Genomic DNA, 16,835 nt, shown 5'->3' with positions numbered 1-16,835 from the left:
CAAAAAACTAGTTCAACCCGAGTTCCATCTTGGAACACAAAATACTAATAAATTCTACCTTCCCCGAAAAGGACATAAATAACTCCTCATGAGCAGAGTACGGTCAAGAGTAGTAAAAAGCCCATGCAAGAGCTCACACACACAGATATGCTCGGAGACTCCAGGAAAAATAACAGACGGTAACTCACTTTCTTAATGGCGACAATTTGGTTGGTGTTCTTGTCTCTGGCCTTGTAAACCGTGGCAAACTAGAGAGAAAAGCAGAAACAATCTAAGTTCGTGGGAGCTCTTTTGTGTTTGCCTTTTCACTTTTTCAGATCCGGAGAAGCAAACACCCCACGGCTGCTGAAGATGCGCGGCTGCTTGAAACGTGGTGAGGCGATAAACTGCCCGTTCCAGTCTATTCTTCAGAAAGGGAGGACCACTCGGGAGCTCTCCTCTAGGGTACACACACGGGCAGACTCGCCCAAAAAGAAGGAGAAGCCAGGCCAGTCCTCTGACTTCCACCAGAAAACGTGCGAGTGTGTCAGGCGGCTCCGCGCTCTCGGCTCAGGCCCCCCCGAATCCCGCCCGGGAACCTCACCTGTCCCTCCCCGAGGAAGTCCAGTTTTTCATAACGCTTTGCTCGCGACTTCACGTCCACCGCCATCCGTGGCACGAAACGCGACTCCAACTGTAAAGAGCGAGCTCCCGAGACAGGAGGAATTTAAAGCTACCTTAGAGCCTCCAACAGCCACTTCCGTTGACGGAGAGCCGACGCTTTACTAGCTCCGCCCCTACTTCCGGTTTGAGCTGGATGCTGCTAAGTCCGGCCAGAGCTTCCCCTACGGAAGCGGCGCGAGTCAGGCCTGTTGGCGTTTCTGTGTGGCCCGCGCCGCGTCTCGCCATAGCCTGCTGGTCCCGGAAGCGGAATGTTTTAGGTGGTGACTGTAGCCCTGTTACGGTTTTAAGTTAAATATTTCCTTCACTACCGGAGACAGGTCAGCGTTCTGCTACGATGTTCTGAGTTCGGGGCTTAATGTATGAGTATGGAAGGCTTGACCTCTTTATTCCGAATCTCGCTTTCTGGTAATTGCGCAAGGGCGTCAGGGCGCCACGGTTGCTATGGACGCCTAGCGTCGCAATCTCAGGTTACTTAGAAGAGAACCCAGTTCCTTAGGGCTGGCCAAGTGGCGTTCTTAGTTCAGTCCTTTGTAAAGAAGCACTACCGGGAGAAAAAATTCCAAGTCAGCTGAAGAATTTTGTACTGTGGAACAGACATCTGATCATCGGTTTTCTACTTTGTAGAATGGAAATAGGCTACATCATAAGTGGTTTTGAAGAGTAAATCAGATATCCAGAAAGTTTAGACATAGTAGGTGCTTGTTAACTGTGAGCAGTACTCAACCTTGATTCGCATAAGTTTTCAACACATTAATTCACTATTCAGCGAATGTATATTGAGTGCTATGTGCCAGACTCTGAGAAATCAGGAGGGAAAAAGACAAGGAACCATGCTTTCCAACGGAAGGGGATAAAATACGGTACACAGAATTCAGTGCTATAGAGATAATAAAGCAGGAAAAGGGATATAGTAGGGCTTGCAGTTTTAAATAGGTGTTAAAAGGGGCGCCTGGGTGGCTCAGTCGGTTAAGCGTCGGACTTCGGCTCAGGTCGTGATCTCTCAGTCCGTGAGTTTGAGCCCCGCCTCAGGCTCTGTGCTGACAGCTCAGAGCCTGGAGCCTGTTTCAGATTCTGTGTCTCCCTCTCTCTGACTCTCCCCCATTCATGCTTTGTCTCTCTCTGTCTCAAAAATAAAAACAAAGGTTAAAAAAAATTTTTTTTAATAGGTGTTAAAAGACATCACTGAGGGGCGCCTGGGTGGCTCAGTCGGTTAAGCGCTCGACTTCAGCTCAGGTCACGATTTCAGGGAACATGAGTTCGAGCCCCGCGTCGGGCTCTGGGCTGATGGCTCAGAGCCTGGAGCCTGCTTCCAATTCTGTGTCTCCCTCTCTCTCTGCCCCTCCCCCGTTCATGCTCTGTCTCTCTCTGTCTCAAAAATAAATTTTAAAAAAAGTTAAAAAATAAAAAAATAAAAGACATCACTGAAAAGACACTGCCAAAAAAAAAAAAAAAAAAAAAGCCACTGTAGAGTTTTCAGCAAAGTAATGTGATCTGATTGTTTTAAAGTTCACTATGGCCCTTTACATTGACAGCAGTATAGACTTAAAGGGGCAAGAAAAAAATCAAGGCCTGTAAAAGAATTATTGCAGTAAGCTATGTAAGGTGGTATCATTTTGGCTTCTAGCCAATAAGATTTACTGACAGACTGGATATGGGTTGTGGGGGGAGGAAAAACAAAACAGTAATTCCAAGGTTTTGAGCTGGAGCATTTGTTGTTTCCAAGAGTTGCAAATATTCAGAGTTGAAAAAGGCAGAATACCAACACTCATAATTTAGTCAAGGTAAATTACTTGACTACAAATATTCAATCACTAGATTTATTACTTGGGCAAAGTATTTACCTTTTGGTTCCTAGTTTCCAACTATTCATTGCGTTGCTGCAAGTCTTAAATGACTTCACATTTCCAAAACCCTTAGAACAGGGTCTGACAGTGCTGTTTGTCATTGTGTAACTATCACTGGTCTCCTTCCAGCTCTTTGTCACTTCGGTTTTTATTGAGCTCTGATATGTTCATAGGCAAACTTCTCATACATTACACAAACACACCATCTTTACCATTGTCTCTTAGTTGTGTCAAGTCATACCTAATAATATATGGGAATCACAGAATTTAAAGTTCCCTCAAAGTTCCCTCACTTTAATAGTAATTTAACCTCACTTGTAGTAGCAATAAGCTAAGTAGTGAGCTAAATGTGATGATACACCTGTGAGGCTAGAGGCTCCGAAGTATATCATGGCATATGAATTGATGATCACATTATACTATGCTGTTGACAAGTTAATTCCCATCTGGGGACATTTTAAGTAGGGTAAAAAGGCAGTTGTTTAGGTCATATTCTGGGTTCATTAGGTCACTGTATGCATAAAATACCTTTTGTCATCTGTATAGCATTATACAGTTTAGAAAGCACTTGCACCCATTAGCAATAGCCAGCTTTCACGATGGCCCCAATGAATCTTCCATTCTGTATCAATGCGCTTGTGCAGTCTCCTCTGACAGTGAAACAGGCTGTTCTGTGTGACCTGTAGAATATGACAGAAGTGAGTGTTGTAACTTTTCAGTCTGGATCATAAAAGGCATTGCTCTGCCTGCCTTGCAAGCCTAGATCATTTGCTCTGGGGTAAGTCAGCCACCATATCATGAATTCAATCAGGTAGCCCTGTGAAGAGGCCTATGTGGGGAAGAACTGGGGCCTCCCACCAACAGCCAGCATCAACTTGCCAGCCACGTGAATGAGCCACTGGAGGTAGATAATCTAGCTTCAGTCAAGCTTCCAGATAACCGCAGTCCTCGCTGGCATCTGATTGCAGCCTCATGAGACACACTGAGCACAAGTGCCAAACCAAACGGTCCAGAATTCCAGACCCAGAGGAACCATGAGCTATTAAGTGATTATTGTTGTTTTTAGCCACTACATTTTGGGTGTTTAGTCATTAAGTTTTCAATTGCTACAAAGTAATACATAATACACTACTGTGATCCCGCCTATCACACTGTATAGTATTGGAGAGGAAAACTGAAAAACTTGAACAAATTCAGCAATTTGCTGATGGTTACACATTTTAAGTGCTTCACTCTGAAATGAAAATACAGGCTATTTAAAGCTAAGCCAGAATTCTTTCTATACTATCCTTGTTGGGAACTCATCCTGTGACACCAACTCCCACTGAATATGCCTTTTTGTCATACTTGTGTTCACAGATTCTATAAAAGTGATCTATTTTTTCACTGCAACTTTCATGGTAGGATCTGTAGTAAGGTGAACTTCAGACAGTTCTAGTATGGGGTTCCTGACTGCTGGCCCACAGTAGTACACAAATCACTCTTCATTACTTGAACCCACTCTGTTTCTGAAAGCAAAAAAAAAAAAAAAAAAAAAAAATGTCCTTGGCTTCCTTTTACTGAAATGAAAAAATTACAGAGAGAAAAAAGAGAATGGTGATATTTTTTAACAAAACTTTCCAAACAGGTTAAAAAAAAAAAAAATCATGAATCATGTTATGAATCACCAGAATAGCTTATTGCTACCACCAAATACCAGTCTCATATTTGATAATTGAGATGGGCAATATTTATATTAGGCCACAACCCTGAAATAGTAAAAAGAAAAAAAAAAAGAAAAAGAAAGAAAAAGTAAAGCTTAATTGGCAGGCAACTGAGCGATACTCAACAATTTGACTCAGTCTATTGCCCACTAGCTACCCTTACTATTAAGGATGACTTCTTTAAAGCATATTCTAGAAATCATTCAAGGTATGGAAGAAAATTTATTTAGCTTTGTGAGGCTTTAGTTTCACAATAATACATACCCTTGGCATTGTAAGACCTTATTAAAGTTTCATAAATTGCCTTAATAAGGTAAATATCTAGGTCGATTTTAAGAGGCTTTCAGACATTAAGTTTGAGAAAGTTAGTGGTTATCAGAATTTGCACACATGATGACAATCAAAACAGTAAAATAAATCAAAGAATAAGACTTTCTTAACACCCCTAATAACATAGTAAGTTGCAGTTTCTACTCAATGTTATATGTTTCTATGTTATATTCATTTTCTTCTGAATGTAGGTTACAAATAATCTTTTGTATTAACTCCCAGTTTTACTACCACAAAGTCACCTGTTTTACCTTGGCTGTATTTTTATTATTTAGTGTAGGGTATGGTTTTTAAACTAGTTATACTCCAGTAATTTTGTGAATGGAAAAATATAAAGAAAATTAAGAACAAATAATGGAGTCATTCTTTCACTGATCCTCATCCAACTTCAGGAAAATCACTTCCCAAAAGCAGCAATTCTATCTGATAAATCTTTCCATGTCTTAAAAAGAAACTGAGGGGCGCCTGGGTGGCTCAGTAGGTTAAACTTCTGACTCTTGATTTCGGCTCAGGTCACGATTTCATGGTCATGAGACTGAGCCCCACATTAGGCTCCACACTGAGCTTGGAGCCTGCTGAAGATTCTCTCCCTCTGCCACTCCCCCAGTTACGGATGTGCTGGGGAGGGGAGGGGAGGGGAGGGAGGGAGGGAGGGAGGGAGGGAGGGAGGAAGGAAGGAAGGAAGGAAGGAAACTGAAACAAAAGTGAAATTATGGGAAACCTATGACAGTTTACTAGATATTGTGTGCTTTTAATAGCTCAACACTGATAATACTTGATAATCAAGAGTAAATTAATAGGCTACATTTAAAAATGTATACTTTAATAAGTATATAAACAATTAGGTAAGCTTGTGGAGAAGCTGACCAACATACATATATTAGGAGATACAAGTGTCCATCTAAATTTTCTATTTCATTTTTTTTAACAGAATATTTATTCAAGTTGTTTAATGTAGCTTCTCATGTGCCACTTTGGAAGTCCTTTATTGTAAAGACTGTTCCTTTGATGGCAAACAGCAGCCACACTGTCAGTGATTATTCCGGACCTCCACGCTGAAAAGGAAAAAATAAAGCAAAAAGATTAGGTTTAAATTTACAGAAGAAATCTTTTCATGGACATTATATAAATTTACACCATTTTAAGCAAATGATCATCAGGTGTTCAATAACAATTTCGGTTTTTCATTGCTCTTAGGCACTTGTATCAATGTTGTAAACAATTTCTGATCAGGAAGGAACTCAAGGTTGACCTTGATTGGTGATGCTCAAATTTCTTGGCCTCATAAGCCCTTCACATTGAAAAATTACCAAGGACTCTACTGAGCTTTTTTTCATGTGGTTATAGCTATTGCTACTTAACATATTATACTTCTACATATATATTCCTTCAGGTACTTTTACTGAGGGCTTGTACATGGTTTATTTCTCATAACCCTGTTCTACCTGACTATCTTGGTCTTAGCTATGGACCCACTGTGACAAGGAATGGAAAGAACAAGCATATGAAATTCCAAAAGCCAAAAATGTTCAGGTGTTTTGCACAGTACTATGATAAAGAGCGATGACATACTTGGATAAATTCCATTTCTTCTTGAGACACAAGCTTCCTTCTGTATTTCTGAGGTAATGTTTTTATTATTTCTGCAGTGTCTGGAGGACCCTGATGCATCAGCAAATCTGGTGATTTACTTCCCTTAGAATGCTGTGAAATTGAAGAAGAGTGAGATGGTAGTCCTGCTGATCTCAAAACTTCTGATACTGAAAAAAAATGTAATTAGAGAAATAAATTGCTCAGGTGTCTTAAAATACTATTTTGAATGATCTATTATTGAGTAATCAAGTCATTCTTCAAATGCTGGGTATAATTCTAAAATGTATTATTGAGTAGCTATAAATTCGGTAGCTATAAATAATTTCAAAAAGTTCTTTTTAAAACAAATAAGGAAGAAGCTTTAAGTTAATGAATTACTAAACTGAACAAGTTTATAAAATATTAAATTTCTAGGTAGTAGAGTATAACCCATATGAATAATCTACACACTTAAGTTTTGTCATATGGTGGTGTTTACAGGTAATGTAATAGGGAATAAGAAAGTTGGTATATGAAGAGAAGTTTTCTCAATACCTTTATACTTCTTTATTCACCTATATATTTTTTAATGTTTATATATTTGGGGGGGGTGTGTGCATGAGCAGGGAAGGGGCAGAGAGAGAGGGGACAGAGGATCTGAAGTGGGGTCTGAGCTGATAGCAGAGAGCCCGATGTGGGGCTCAAGATCATGAACTGTGAGATCATGACCTGAGCTGAAGTCAGACATGTAACTGACTGAGCCACTCAGGTGCCCCCTTTATCACCTATATCTTAATTCTTTAAGAGTTACAATAAATTAGGGGCATCTGGGTGGCTCAGTCGGTTAAACCTACAAAATCGGCTCAGGTCATGATCCTACGGTTCATGGGTTCGAGCCCTGCGTTGCGCTCTGTGTTGACAGCTAGGAGCCTGGAGCCTACTTTGATTCTTTGTCTCCTTCTCACTCTGCCCCTCCCCCACTCACACTGTCTCTCTCTCTCAAAAATGAATAAACATTAAAAAAAAAAGTTACAGTAAGTTAAATTAAAAATATCCCTATAAAACTTCTTCCACTCCTCCCTGAATTAAAGATTAAATATCTTATAATAAAAACAGGGACAATCATAATGATCAATGAGTAATGTATAGAATTGTTGAATATATTGTACATTGTAAGTTAACTATACTGGAATTAATTAAAAACAACAGAGACAAAGGATTTGCTAAAAGTGAGGGATAAGGGGAAAACAGGACTTGTTCAGAATCTTCAATTACTTTATAATCAGTGTTTACTCAGGTCTAAGGCAGTCTGTATCTACTGACTGAATGCATATATCAGTCAATGAAAGAAAAGGTTAGCTGGGAGAAAAATATAAGAATGGCTACTGTGCCTCACAACCTCTCCAATGTAAGCACGAGAGAATCTTTTAAATAAAGGACAGAAGAAAACAAAGAACAAAAATTTCCCTGTATAATCACAATATCATTAAAAATTCAGAGACAGGGGCGCCTGGGTGGCTCGGTCGGTTAAGCGTCCGACTTTGGCGCAGGTCATGATCTCACGGTCTGTGAGTTCGAGCCCCGCGTCGGGATCTGTGCTGACAGCTCAGAGCCTCGAGCCCGCTTTGGATTCTGTGTCTCCCTCTCTCTCTGCCCCTCCCTTGTTCATGCTCTGTCTCTCTCTGTCTCAAAAATAAATAAACATTAAAAAAAAAAAAAAAATTCAGAGACAGGGGTGCCTGGCTGGTTCAGTTGGTGTAGCATGGGACTCTTGATCTCAGGGTTGTGAATTCAAGCCCCACAGTGGGTGTAGAGATTACTTCAAAATAAACTCTTAAAAAAAGTTCAAAGACATGTTCTGTTGAGTCACTACCTTTTTAAATGGAGGTAATAAGTTAATTTCTGCATGTGCAACTTAATAAACTGTTTTGATCTAAGCTATAATGGTCTCCCTGATTTTAAAATGTGAAATAATGCCTATAATAGAATATTCACGTATAAATATATCTGTACCTAATTTTTAAAAAGTCTAAAACACAACTTACCATTGGGTTTAGGATTGTCTCTTCTGTCAGGGAACCTTATTAATGGAGTATGTGGCTTGACTACCTAAAGGAAAAATAAAATATATGGAAAAAAAAAAAAGATGAAGCACTAAACTCATTAACTCTATAAAAAAAACAATGTACTGAACTTCATAGATACCTTTGTTAAAACAAAATAACAATATTTGACAGCAACTTGAATATTACTATTTTACTCTTCCCCAACTAGGAAAGCTGGTCTATGAACTTTTAATTTATCTTATCTACTCTTCATAATACCTTTGGACTTTACACATTAGAAGACATTTTACTATACTACCAACTGACCTCAAAACAACCCTATGAAAAAAGATGACACAGATTTTATGTTGTATGGCATATATTACCCTGCTGCTGGGTAAGAATTAGAAGTGTTCTGACTTGTATTGAATGTTGTTTTCCTACCACGGCCAATTATCTAGCAGTGCAGAACAGGATAAAAAGCATATTGAAAATTAGCTAATTTAGGGTGACTAGGTGGCTCAGTCAGTTGAGTGTCCGACTCTTGATTTTTGCTCAGGTCACGATCTCACAGTTCATGGGATCGTGTGCAGACAGCCTGGAGCTTGCTTGGGATTCCCTCTCTCCCTCTCTCTCTACCCCTCCCCTGCTCATGAGCTAAGTAAATAAATAAACTTAAAAAAAAGAAAGAAAGAAAGAAAATTAGGTAATTTAAAAAAAGCTTTTTCCGACTATAAAGTAACACATGCTCTGTGTAAAAACTTTGGAAGAAATGGTGAAAAGCCACAAATAAGAAAACACAAGTCTATAATCCCCAAACCCACAAAAACCAGATTAAACATTTGTTGTCCCTTTTAGTCTTTTTTCTAAACCCATAGAAACACGTATTTGCGAATATTATTTTTATTTATTCATACACTTATTGTAATTTATTTTAATGTTTATTTTTTTGAGAGAGAGAGAGAGAGAGAGAGAGACATAGAGTGTGAGTGGGGGAGGGGCAGAGAGAGAGGGAGACAGAATATGAAGCAGGCTCCACCCACTGAGCTGTCAGCACAGAGCTTTACGTGGGGCTAGAACTCACAAACTGCAAGATCATGACCTGAGACAAAGTCACATTGAGCCACCCAGGCACCCCTTGATTTTAAAACAGATATTTGCACGGACTTCAAGCTGTATTACAAAGCTGTAATCATCAAGACAGTATGGTACTGGCACAAGAACAGACACTCAGATCACTGGAACAGAATAAAGAACCCAGAAATAGACCCACAAACGTACGGGCAACTGATCTTTGACAAAGCAGGAAAGAATATCCAATGGAATAAAAACAGTCTCTTCAGCAAGTGGTGCTGGGAAAGCTGGACAGCGACATGCAGAAGAATGAACCTGGACCACTTTCTTACACCATACTCAAAAATAAATTCAAAATGGATGAAAGACCTCAATGTAAGACAGGAAGCCATCAAAATCCTCAAGGAGAAAGCAGGCAAAAACCTCTTTGATATTGGCCTCAGCAACTTCTTACTCACCATGTCACCAGAGGCAAGGGAAACAAAAGCAAAAATGAACTACTGGGACCTCATCAAAATAAAAGCTTCTGCACAGAGAAGGAAACAATCAGCAAAACTAAAAGGCAAACGACAGAATGGAAGAAGATATTTGCAAATGATATATCAGATAAAGGGTTAGTATCCAAAATCTATAAAGAACTTATCAAACTCAACACTCAAAAAACAAATCATCCAGTGAAGAAATGCGCAAAAGACATGAACAGACACTTCACCAGAGAAGACACCCAAATGGCCAACTGACACATGAAAAAATGCTCAACATCACTCATCATCAGGGAAATATAAATCAAAACAACAATGAGATACCACCTCACACCCATCAGAAGGGCTAACGTTAACAACTCAGGCAACAACAGATGTTGGCGAGGATGTGGAGAGAGGATCTCTTTTGCACTGCTGGTGGGAATGCAAACTGGTGCAGCCACTCTGGAAAACAGTTTGGAGATTCCTTGGGGCTCCTGGGTGGCTCAGTCAGTTGAGCGTCCGACTTCGACTCAGGTCACGATCTCTCGGTCTGTGAGTTTGAACCCCGTGTCGGGCTCTGTGCTGACAGCTCAGAGCCTGGAGTCTGCTTCGGATTCTGTGTCTCCCTCCCTCTCTGTCCCTTCCCCACTCATACCGTCTCTCTCTCTCTCTCTGTCAAAAATAAATAAGCATTAAAAAAATTTTTTTAAAGAAAATCCCTTCTAAAAAAAAGAAAAAACAGTATGGAAGTTCCTCAAAAAATTAAAAATAGAACTACCCTATGATCCAGCAACTGCACTAGTAAGCATTTATCCAAGGGATACAGGTATGCTGTTTCAAAGGGGCACATGTACCCCAATGTTTGTAGCGGCACTATCAACAATAGCCAAAGTATGGAAAGAGCCCAAATGTCCATCGATGAATGGGTAAAGAAGATGTGGTACATATATATACAACAGACTATTACTCGGCAATCAAAAAGAATGAGATCTTGCCGTTTGCAACTACACGGATGAAACTAGAGGGCATTATGCTAAGCGAAATTAGTCAGAGAAAGACAAGTATCATATGACTTCATTAATATGAGGAATTTATGATACAAAACAGATGAACACAAGGGAAGGGAAGCAAAAATAATATAAAAACAGGGAGGGGAACGAAACATAAGATACTCTTAAATATGGAGAACAAACAGAGGGTTACTGGAAGGGTTGTGGGAGGGGGGATGGGCTAAATGGGTAAGGAGCATTAAAGAATCTACCCCTGAGATCATTGTTGCACTATATGCTAACTAACTTGGGTGTAAATTTAAAAAATTAAATTAAATTAAATTAAATTAATAAAAAAAACAGATATTTGCAGGGTATTGCTGTTTTACCCCTAGAATTCTAGATAATGCTGTAGAGGAACTTTCTGTTTTAAGTTTGTTTATTTTGAGAAAGAGAGAGTGCACGAGCAAGGGAGGGACAGAGAGAATCCCAAGCAGGCCCTCCTGTGCTATCAGTGCACAGCCCGACGTGGGGCTCAATCTCACAAACCAAGAGATCATGATCTGAGCCGAAATCAAAGTCAGATGCTTAACTGAGCCACCTAGGCACCCCTGCTAGAGAGAAACTTAAATGGACCTTTCAGCATGAAATTTTCTGAATATACAATGCTAAGACTCTAATGAACAGTACTATTTTCAACTAAAGTAATCTAGAAGTTGCTCTGTAACTAGTGATATTGAGCTGTATGTTTATCTCCAAAATATTTGTATATATGTACTATATAATACATTTAAAAAATTTTTTTTAATGTTTGTTTATTTTTTAGAGAGACACAGAGTGAGAGCAGGGGAGGGGCAGAGAGAGAGGGAGACAAAGAAGCTGAAGCAGGCTCCAGGCTCTGAGCTGTCAGCACAGAGCCTGACGCGGGGGTTGAACTCACGAACTGTGAGATCATGACCTGAGCCAAAGTAGGACACCCAACCAACTGAGCCACCCAGGCACCCCACTACATAATATACATTTCATATGAATACGGAAATAAATAGGCTTGTTGGGACTGGCCTCAAAACCCCACTATAATTGTGCTCCTGTGAGAAAATGCTGGAATAGAGTTGTCTCCCTCAGCATAAGTTCACAGTCAAGTCTAATGGTAAAAAACAAAACTCTAATGTCACACTGTGTGTCAATCTGTGAGACTGAGCCCCATGTCCGGCTCCATGCTGGGCAAGAAGACTGCTTAGGATTCTCCCTCTCTCTCTCCTCTGCTCATACACATTCTCTCTCTCAAAACAAAACAAAAATGAAACCCAATTCTCCCTCTAGTAACTATTTCTTCCTTTTCATAGCCAATCTTCTTCAAAGAATGTTCTACCCATACGCTATCAACACCCCATTTAAAAGCTTTAAAAATGTTCAACAGCTTTCAGGATAAACTTCAAGCTCCTATTTGGCATTCACTAGGCCCATCCTGATCTGCCTCTCCCTCCCTCTCCAGCCTCACTTCTCACCTCTGTCTTCTGCATCTTTTACTCCAGGTATTCTGAAGTACTTTTCTGTTCCTAGATCAATAAGCCAGTGATTAGAGGACAGCTAATCTCCTGCAAAAGGCAGAGTCAGAGAACTAGCACTTCTGCAGTACTGCCAGGTATGCAGTAAATGTTGAGGAAACATTTGCCAAGTGTGAACAGAGACCATTTCTAAGACAGGACTAACTGTATAGGTATGTGAGCATGTATACACACACTTAAACAATGATACGTACACAAGAGAGAAAAACCCATTTCAACAATGCTTACGCACACTTAAAAATATGACATAATATGCCCTTATAGATTAAATTGCCAGACTGGTGTCCTCTTTGTTTTTTTTTTTTTTAAGTTTATTTATTAATTTTGAGACAGAGCACATGTGTATGAGAAAGCAGGGGAGCAGGAGAGAGAGGGAGAGAGAGAATCCCAAGCAATCTACTCAATGTGGACACAGAGCCAGACTTGGGGCTCAAACCCATGAACTGCAAGATCACAACCTGAACTGAAATCAAGAACTGGATGCTTAACTGACTGAGCTGCTAGGTGCCCTTGGTGTCCCCTTTTTTAAAAGGCATTTTCCTAAATATATGAGTACAGCCAGTACTGTAATAAACCCTAATAAACAAAAAATGAAATAAACCCTGATAAACACATTACACAATTTCAACAGCAATAGAGACAATCTTAATTCATCACCCCTTCCTCCATTAAACAAATCCCAACCCTCTCCTCTAACCTGTTAATACCTTCCATATGTATCACTAACATAAAAAGATTTTTGTCAAACCATAATCTCTACACATTTTACCACAATAAATTAAAAATAATTCTTTAATATCATCTAATACTTAACTTATGCTCAAATTTTCCTCTCTCAGAATCTTTTTATTTATTTTAAATTAAAAAAAAAATTTTTTTTTAAGTAGGCTTCATGCTCAGTGCAGAGCCTGAACCCACGACCCTGAGATCAACACTTGAGGCGAGATCAAGAACTGGACATTTAACTGACTGAGCCACCCAGACACCTCAATATTTACTTAAAAAAAAATTTTTTTTAAATGTTTATTCATTTGTGAAAGAGAGAGAGACAGAGACAGAGCATGAATTGGAGAGGGAGAGAGGGAGACAAAGAATCTGAAGCAGGCTCCGGGCTCAGCTGTCAGCACAGAGACGTGGGGTTCAAACTCATGAACCATGAGATCATGACCTGAGCCAAAGCTGGACGCTCAAATGACTGAGCCATGGAGGCGCCCCAAAATTTGCTTTTGAACTCTAAACGTAGGGGCATGTGGATGGCTCAATTGGTTAAGTGTCTGACTTTGGCTCCAGTCATGATCTCACGCTTTGAGAGTTCGAGCCCCACATCAGGCTCTCTGCTGTCAGCACAGAACCACTTCAGATCCTGTCTCCCTCTCTCTGCCCCTGCCCCACTCACTTTTCCTCTCTCTCTCAAAAATAAACAAACATTAAAAAAATTTTTAGACTCTAAATGTAAACACAAAGAAGCAATTCCTTTTTTTTAAATGTTTATTTTGAGGGAGAGAGTGTGTGTGTGTGCAGGTGCTTGCACAGGTGTGCGTGCAGAAGACAGGCGGAGAGAGAGGGAGATAGAGGATCCAAAGCAGGTTCTACACTGTCAGTGAGTGTGATGTGAGGCTCAGACTTACGAACCTTGAGACCACGACCTGAGCCAAAGTTGGCACTTAACCAACTGGGCCACCCAGGCACCCCCAAAGAAGCAATTCTACCTGTGTATCAGTTGGGTAACATAACTAAGGGGGGAAAAAAGGAACTAATCCAAATAACTTTCATAGTACTCATACTCTGTACTTTCATCTAAAGGCAATGATAATAATAAATACAGTACTAAGAAAACTTGAACTTTTTACTTAATATGTTGCTGTTGGTAGCTGTATAAATATAGCAATTTTGAAACCATTTTGAATCTATTGTAGGACTCAGCAAATGAGTACATATATTTACAGCGATGTTTGGAGGAACCAGGGATTTGCCTGTGAGAGAAAGTTTGAGCCACCCAGGCGCCCCTATAACTTATTCTACTAAAATTATTTCTGAATACCTTATAATCGAGCCAAATTTCTCTACTTAATATTGACACCATGCCTTATGAATTCCCATCAGTTTGTGCCCGTTTGTTGAAATACTACTCTTTCTTTAAGGTATGAATTAAGAGCCAAATTCTAAGTTCTATGGAGGCACCATGTCTGGCTTGTTGGTGCTATAGTCTCAGCACAGACCTGTACTCAGCACAGTACAGCTATAGTACTCAGCACAGAGTACAGACCTGACACAGAAGTACTCAATAAATTTTGCTAAGGTTATATGTAATTATTGCATAATGTTAGCAAAAACCACCTTGTTTTATGAATATGAGTACAAGTCTTTGCAGCTCTGTTAGAGGAAGATAGACCATTCCTTACTGCGCATCTCACAGTATCTTTTTTTCTTCCTTATCAGTAGTTAGTAGTTCATTACTGTGTACTATTCCATTTTAATAAATCTACCACAATCTGTTTATCCTCCTAATGGACATTTGGATTTTTTTCTGGTTTGGGGGTCATTATGGCATAAAGTGGCTACAGACATTTTTATCTAAGTCTCTTTGTAGGTATACGCACTCATTTCTCTTGGGTATAAACCTATAAGTAAAACTGCATCATAGGGAAGCTATATTTAATTACTGGAGACTAACAAAAGTTTTCCAGAGTGGCTATTCCATTTATACCCCTAACAACAATGGATGAGGGTTTCAGATGCTTCACACTGTCATCAGTACTTTTGGTACTGACAGTTTTTAAACTCTGAATAATTTTGGTAGATGTAGTAGTACCTCCTGGTTTTAATTTGTATTTTCCTGGTAAGCAATGAAGTTCAACATCTTTTCACAGACTTGTGTATCTTCTTTTGTGCCATTTCAACTTTTTAACCCATTTTAAAATTGAGCTATGTATTATGAACATGTATGGTTATACATTACGGATACCAACCAGTCCTTTGTGCAATGTTCTCCTAATCCTCATATTATCTTTAATTAGTTAATGCTTAATATCTACCTACTGAATGAGTAATAGAATCATTATGCAATGGGACCAAAGGCTAGGATCTAAGATTATCTTTCTGACTGAAACAACTTTAAGAAAAGGTCTTTTTAAGACATGTATTTGTACAAAGGGAAATGCACTTCTTATATCGAAGTTAAAAACCATACAGTACACTTCCAGAATTTAAAAGAGATTGTGTAAAACAGCCCCAAAAGTGGAGGTTGTGTCCTTTTATATACCAACTTTACCTGTCCTATTTAAGTTAGCGATCACAACTGAAGAAGCAAATACAAAAGCTACCAGGAGTTAATTATTGATGTGTGGATTAACAAATTTCCTCTAGCTACCAATACAAACTCAGGGCAAAACAAAAACAAAAACAAAAAACTTGGGTAACAACAAAACATGTATTACAAACAAACTTAAATAATATATATTTCCCCCCTCCAATTGTCCCCATCCAGCCTGTAACCAGACGCTCGGATTGGTAAGGGAGAATACGCCTGGGGTGAAGACTCCGCCCGCGAGGCCAGTTCTCTGGCCATTCCCAAGACCTTGAAGGGACACTGGGTCAGATGCACAGTTCGCTTCCTTCCACGCGCCGTTACCGCCTTCCTTCCGATTGGTTGATGCGGGACACCGCAGACAATACTAGACGCCGATTGGCCGAGACTACTGCCAGGGCAGCCTAGCCCGCAGACTCCTCTAAGAGGGCTACTGAGGTCCTGGCAGGATACAATCCAGGGACCGCGCAGCAGCTCTTTGCCTACGTGCTCATACACAGCACTCCCGCGGCCTGGCTCGAACCCTCAGCGTTGGTCTCCGGCTCATTGCCCGACTCATTGGGTTCTAGGTCCAATTTTCACACATATCCTCGGGCGGTGCCGCTGGCCCTACCCAGGGCCGCGGTCACCGCGCAGCCTCCGCCACCGCCTTTTCTTCCCAGCGCCTTTGCTATAATCAGCACCATCCCTACCGCCCACGGTGCGGAAAAGTGACCAAATTTCCTTACCTGAACGACCCTGCTGGCAGACGCCATCTTGCTGCCCATCATGACCCCGAGATGGGGCAGCTTCCGGGGCGCTTGCTAGCCGCAGAGATAACAGGAGACCTGGGCAGCTGGGGGGCGGGGCCTGCCTGTGGCGTCATGGAGGAGGGGCGAGCGTGCGCTCGCGCCGGATCCTCCTCCACTGCGTAGCCAGCCCACGCTGGGCGCCGACCCGCCCCGCCTCAATTCACGCCTAGGAACTGCCCCACGTGCTATCCATTGTTTTGTTTTGCCCGCGAAGGTTTGTGATGTTGGGTTTGTTTTGCTCATCAGCTTATGAGTAAACTAGGGCCATTTCCTTTCCAGATAGCCAGTTTCTATTTTAAGTAGAATCCAAAATTTAGTCTGAAACCAATTAGGTAATACAAAGTCATGTGGCATCCTAAAACTAACAAGTTCGTTAAACTTGGGAGTTAGTGATAAGCTCAGAAAGAGTAGGCATTTCGAGGTCTATACAAGGCTACCTCTTACTCTCTGCCTTACTGGCGTTACTTGATACGGTCTTGTTTTCT

The 16,835-nt window shown here is 40.5% G+C and overlaps 2 protein-coding genes across 10 annotated transcripts in view; both read right to left on the bottom strand.

Moving 5' to 3' along the window:
• The window catches only part of CDK7 (cyclin dependent kinase 7), a 62,496-nt gene extending 61,708 nt beyond the window's left edge, over positions 1-788 (bottom strand). For 2 of the 9 annotated variants that reach the window (XM_045446260.1, XM_045446252.1), the window contains exons 1-2: positions 584-778; positions 189-248 (exon numbers count right to left, since the gene is read on the bottom strand). In XM_045446260.1, the coding sequence (XP_045302216.1) occupies positions 189-248; positions 584-649 (126 nt within the window). In that variant the 5' untranslated portion in view covers positions 650-778. Of the gene's footprint in view, positions 1-188; positions 249-583 lie in introns of all 9 variants that reach the window. The other 7 variants (XM_045446268.1, XM_045446273.1, XM_045446225.1 and 4 more) reach the window with 7 other exon arrangements.
• Positions 789-4,412: 3,624 nt separating this feature from the next.
• MRPS36 (mitochondrial ribosomal protein S36) lies at positions 4,413-16,423 on the bottom strand. The gene is made up of 4 exons (XM_045446126.1): positions 16,288-16,423; positions 8,158-8,221; positions 6,113-6,300; positions 4,413-5,595 (listed from the first exon to the last, which is right to left on the bottom strand). The coding sequence occupies exons 1-4, from the start codon at positions 16,327-16,329 to the stop codon at positions 5,578-5,580; spliced, it is 312 nt and encodes a 103-aa protein (XP_045302082.1). The 5' UTR covers positions 16,330-16,423; the 3' UTR covers positions 4,413-5,577.
• Positions 16,424-16,835: the final 412 nt, after the last annotated feature.

The sequence above is a fragment of the Leopardus geoffroyi genome, chromosome A1 (assembly GCF_018350155.1).
Source record: "Leopardus geoffroyi isolate Oge1 chromosome A1, O.geoffroyi_Oge1_pat1.0, whole genome shotgun sequence".
Classification (NCBI taxonomy): domain Eukaryota; kingdom Metazoa; phylum Chordata; class Mammalia; order Carnivora; family Felidae; genus Leopardus; species Leopardus geoffroyi.
The sequence above is the reverse complement of the archived record's forward strand: the minus strand, read 5'-3'. Positions and strand labels throughout refer to the sequence as shown.